Raw genomic sequence first — 4,767 nt, 5'->3', positions numbered from 1 at the left:
GAGGACCCTGTTAGCAGGGAGATGTCACAGAGCTCAGAAACAGTGCAGCTGTTACCATGGCTGGTGCCTGTCCAGACCCCTCCTATGCCTGCTGGGAGCGGGTCTCCTCAGCCAGGGACACAGTGCTCTGACCAGGGTGCAGAGGTCCCAAGCTAACGGTCAGGCAAAGGGGCAGGAGACCCACATGTGGCCCTGGGCTCACGCTGGCTCTGGAGGTGACAGCAGGCACAGCTGAGAGTCAGTAAGTGCTGCCCAAGCCCCTGTTTCGTGGGGCAGTGTGGGTTGCTGTGGGCAGGCAGGAGGGGCTAGGCAGCATATCAGTGCTGCCTGCATGGGGCCGTGTCCCTGCTGGGCTGTCACAGTCCCAGGGATGTAAGAGTGCCAGCTGTGCATGGGTGATGCAGTCGGGAGCAGCCAAAGTCCAGCAGCTGCCGAGCTCCAAGGCCTCGCAGTGCTGGATCACAAAGCGCAGCCCTGGGGACAGGCGGCCAAGGGCTGTGTGCCACCCTGCTCCTCTGCCCAGGGACAGCACTCGTGCTCCCTGAAAAGCCGGTCTGATTCAGCTGAGGTACTCATGCCTGTGAGGGGGAATGAACCACGGGGACCAGCCACCTCATGCCATTCCTCCAAGGTGTGATGTTCTGAGAAAGTCCCGCCCTGGTTTCTCCAGCACAGGGCCCTCAGCACTGTTGGCTGGGAATGGGCAGACTGGGTGGAGACCAGTGGATACCAGTGGACACACTGGGGCAGGGACAGAGTGTTCATTTCAGCCTAAGACACTGGCTGAAGAGGGGCTGAGACACTGTGGCAGGGTTAGTTCACCCTGGGGTAGGCTCACTCTGGGCTTTCCCCAGGACTGGGGTCACCAGCAATGACAGTCCCAGCTCGGCAGTGTGACTGGCCACATTGAGCAGTGCTCCAGTGTCCGCGTTGCTCCCTGAGGGCACAGCCAGATCCTTTCCACTATCCCAGCCCCAGAGGTATGGAATAGGTTGTCCCCTTACCTGAACACACCACTCCAGCATCAAGGAGATGACCACAGTTATGTTCACCCCATCCTCTGCGTGTGCAGTCAGACAGGGCAGATTCGGTGCCATTACAGCCAACATCATCCATCCAAATGGGGCCAGATCCTGGCCCAAAGTGTCCGTACTGAGGAGCTCCAACAGCAGACCCACAGTCCAGCTGTTTACAAACCACTGCCGCATTCTTCATGCTCCAGTAGTCACCACACACGGTCCCCCACTTGCCCTGATGTTTCACCTCCACTCTCCCAGCACAGCGCCTGCCACCGTCCTGCCAGCCTCACCTCCACAGCACCTTCAAACACCAAGATGGTATGGGTCAGGGACAGCGCTAAGCCCCAGACTGTGGGTCTGGGGGAGCCCCCTGCCAAGGTAGAGTCAGAGGCACCAGGGTGGGAGCCCACTCCCCTCCAGGCTGTCCCCAGGACAGTTCAGGGGTCCCTTCTATCCTCATGGGCTGTGCAAGGCTGGGGGTGCCCAGCTCCAGCCCTGCTGGGTCATTTCGCCATCCCACCACACAAGGCACCTTTTCCCACCCCAGTGACCACCTGCCTCCTGCCCATGCCCACCCGCACACTGCCCAGCCCTGCACTGGACACCTGCTCCTCCCCAGCACCCCCTGAACAGCCCCGTGTACCCAGGCCTGCAGCTTCCCATGCAACTGCCTGCCCCAGCAGCCAGCCAAACCCACCCCCATGCCCAGGGCTTTCCGTGTTCCCACTGAGACGATCCAGAGGATCCCCCCACCCACATCCCCTTCTCATCCCTGGTGTCAGCCCAGTCCCTGCACTGGGCCGGGTCCCCCAGGAAGGGTGTCTCTCTGCTGTAGATGCCCTGGTCCCCATCTCTCCGTGGGGTACAAACTGTCTTCATGGGGTCAGGGCTCCCCTGGAACAAGGGGGCAGTGAACAGCACAAAATCCCTTCGGGACACCCGAGACATTAGCAGTGTCCCAGGGAGGATCTCTGGGTGCTGCCATCACCAGCGAGGCCACCACCGGCTCCAGAGGCACAGTGCGAGGGGACAGGGGGTCCCAAAAGGTACCCCAGGACAGGGTGTCTGTGAATCCAGCCAGGCACAGGCTGCCCTAGACACTGGAACCCTGCAAAAGGAGATACTGTCTCCCACCCAGATGGGCCCAGGGAAGGGCACAGGGTCCACGGACTTGAGCACGTTGTGTCCATCATCTCTGTAGCACCTGCAAAGAATCCCCATTCCCAGACAGATCCCGATGACCACGCTGGTACCCGCTATTCCTGGGCTGTGGGACAAGGGAGCCGGCACTTACCCCTGCACAGCTGTACCCAGAGGAGCAGCCCCAGCACCTGAGGGGACAGCAGTCCCTCTGTGCCCATCCTGAGCCTCCTGCCCTGCCAGCACATCCCTGCCGCGCCACACTCCTGTCACAGCTCCTGGGGACTCACGGGGACAATGATGACTGGGAGGGCAATATAGCTCTGCAGATGCCAGGCCAGCTACGGGAGGAGCCAATCAAAGCAGCAGCACCATTTTTAGACATTATCGGGAGTTATCTCCCCTCCGACACAGCCCAGCCCTCCAATGAACGTCTCCAGTGCCATTCATGACCATATATGAGGGATGGCTCTGCTGCAGGTGTCACATCACTGTGGTGGTGCGGCGTCACAGGACAGGGCTGGCTGTAGTGGGGGAAATGGGTTTTTCATGCCTTGAACCCTGCTGTGTGGGCCAGGAGCACTGAGCATCTCCTATACCCGGCACATCCAAGAGCCCAAGGTGCGAGTGCCCAGCCATCCCCATGCCACGGGAACCACGGGGCTGGGACGGACACCGGGGGCTGTGTCAGGGGGGGAAGGAAAGAGCCCCTGCCCCTGCTTCAGACCCCTCTGTGCTGGGAGCAGCAGCGGGGAAAGGGCCTCAGCCCAGGCCAGAGCCCCATCCCAGGAGCGCTGGCTCACCCGTCCCTCCCTGGAGAGCCCCATGGAAGGTCCCTTCAAACGAGCTGGGGCTGGGCCATGTCCCTGTCCTGGCAGCAGACAAGCAGCTCAGATGGATCCCTGACTCTCAGCATGTCACCGAGGGGCCGTTATTCCCCACGGGGGGCTCGGGAGCTGCAGCCTGCAGGTGCACAAACCACAGCCCACGTGGCCTCGCAGCGCTCCTCGCGCTCCCCCCACAAGCAGCCCGGGCAGGAAGTCTGTGGTTTCCTCCTGGAGCTGAGCCCGGGCACATCCCCGCGGTGCCCCCGAGCCACCCCCACCCCGACTGCTCCAGCCAGGGCCGCAGGGGCTGCTCCTTCTGACACAGAAATTCACTCAACACTTAGAATCCAGTAGAACTGCTGAGCAGGTATTCTTTATTAGCAGCGCTGGGCAGCACTGGGGATCGCTCCACCACGAGTGCTCCCACAGACAGGTACAATCACAGAGAATATGTGCTGTGAGCTTGTACATATTCAGTGGATTTCTGAGAACTAATCTACATCTACATAAGATTTCCTAGAATTTATCTACATAGTCCGAAGCATGTGTGATAAAATTAGGGTTAGGGTCTTTTCCCCCTCTGGTGGTCACTCATAGTCTTCCTCACAGTGTCCGGTGATTGAACTTTGGGATTCCTTTGCCCACATATGGTCATGCAGTTAGCTCATCCATTCTTTGGCCCTGGGATGCTCCAAGAGGTCAGTTTAAACTAATTCCCAGGTGATTATCTTGACAGTGGCGTCTTAGGCCCTTGTTATCAGGGGTACTCAGGAAACTTAAGGAACCATCTCAAGGCCTACTTACATTTTCTGAGGGAGAAGTTGCATATTTCAAAACATCTTGATATTAATTCTGCCTAGCAGTTGACTAAACTATGTGAGTGAAAGGAAGAAAATAATATGAGTAGAACATGCTGACCAACTAGGATTCTACCATAAACAACTTCTTTGCTCTAAACAAGAGAAATAGTTTTAGGCCTTCTCTCACTTCCTTCTCAAACTTTCAGTCCTTGACCTGGGCTCCATCTCCACCACTGTTCCCAAATCCGTGGTCAATTCCCTGCAGGACACCAGGGTCATCTCCTGCCAAGGGTGTGTGGCTCAGCTCTTTTTCTTTTTTATGTCAGCTGAGTATTCTCTCCTCACCGTCATGGCCTGCGACCGCTACGTGCCATCTGCCAACCCCTGCACTACGGGACCCTCCTGGGCAGCAGAGCTTGTGTCCACATGGCAGCAGCTGCCTGGGGCGGTGGGTTTCTCTATGCTGTGCTGTACACAGCCAATACATTGTCAATACCGCTCCACCGAGGCAATGCTTTTGACCAGTTCTTCTGGGAAATCCCCCAAATCCTCAAGCTTGCCTGCTCAGACTCCTACCTCAGGGAAGTTCAGCTTATTGTGGTTAATGTCTTTGTTGCATTTGGCTGCCTTGTTTTCATTGCACTGTGCTAGGCACAAAGCTTGAGGGCCGTGCTGAGGATCCCCTCTGAGCAGGGACGGCACAAAGCCTTCTCCACATCCCTCCCTCACCTGGCCATAATCTCCCTGGTTCTCAGCACTGCCATGTTTGCCTCCCTCAAGCCTCCCCTCCTTCTCCTCCCCAACCCTGGACCTGATGCTGTCCGTTCTGTACTCGGTGGTGCCTCCTGCAGTGAACCCCCTCACCTACAGCACTGAGGAACCAGCAGCTCAAGGATGCCCTATGGAAACTGACCCAAGGGATGTAGTTTCACTGACAACAACCTGTCTCAAGTCACTTCACATTTCCCAGAGTTTATCTTA

The 4,767-nt window shown here is 57.9% G+C and overlaps 1 protein-coding gene across 1 annotated transcript in view; it reads right to left on the bottom strand.

Annotated features, from left to right (window-relative positions):
- The window catches only part of LOC122153014 (antigen WC1.1-like), a 53,273-nt gene extending 48,723 nt beyond the window's left edge, over positions 1 to 4,550 (bottom strand). Inside the window, exons 1-3 of the mRNA XM_042789143.1 lie at positions 4,516 to 4,550; positions 2,154 to 2,286; positions 1,005 to 1,296 (exon numbers count right to left, since the gene is read on the bottom strand). Coding sequence (XP_042645077.1) covers positions 1,005 to 1,296; positions 2,154 to 2,286; positions 4,516 to 4,550 — 460 coding nt within the window. The remainder of the gene's footprint in view (positions 1 to 1,004; positions 1,297 to 2,153; positions 2,287 to 4,515) is intronic.
- Between the last annotated feature and the right edge of the window lie 217 nt (positions 4,551 to 4,767).

This window comes from Tyto alba, unplaced genomic scaffold (genome assembly GCF_018691265.1).
Source record: "Tyto alba isolate M040663 unplaced genomic scaffold, T.alba_DEE_v4.0 Super-Scaffold_15, whole genome shotgun sequence".
NCBI lineage: Eukaryota > Metazoa > Chordata > Aves > Strigiformes > Tytonidae > Tyto > Tyto alba.
The sequence above is the reverse complement of the archived record's forward strand: the minus strand, read 5'-3'. Positions and strand labels throughout refer to the sequence as shown.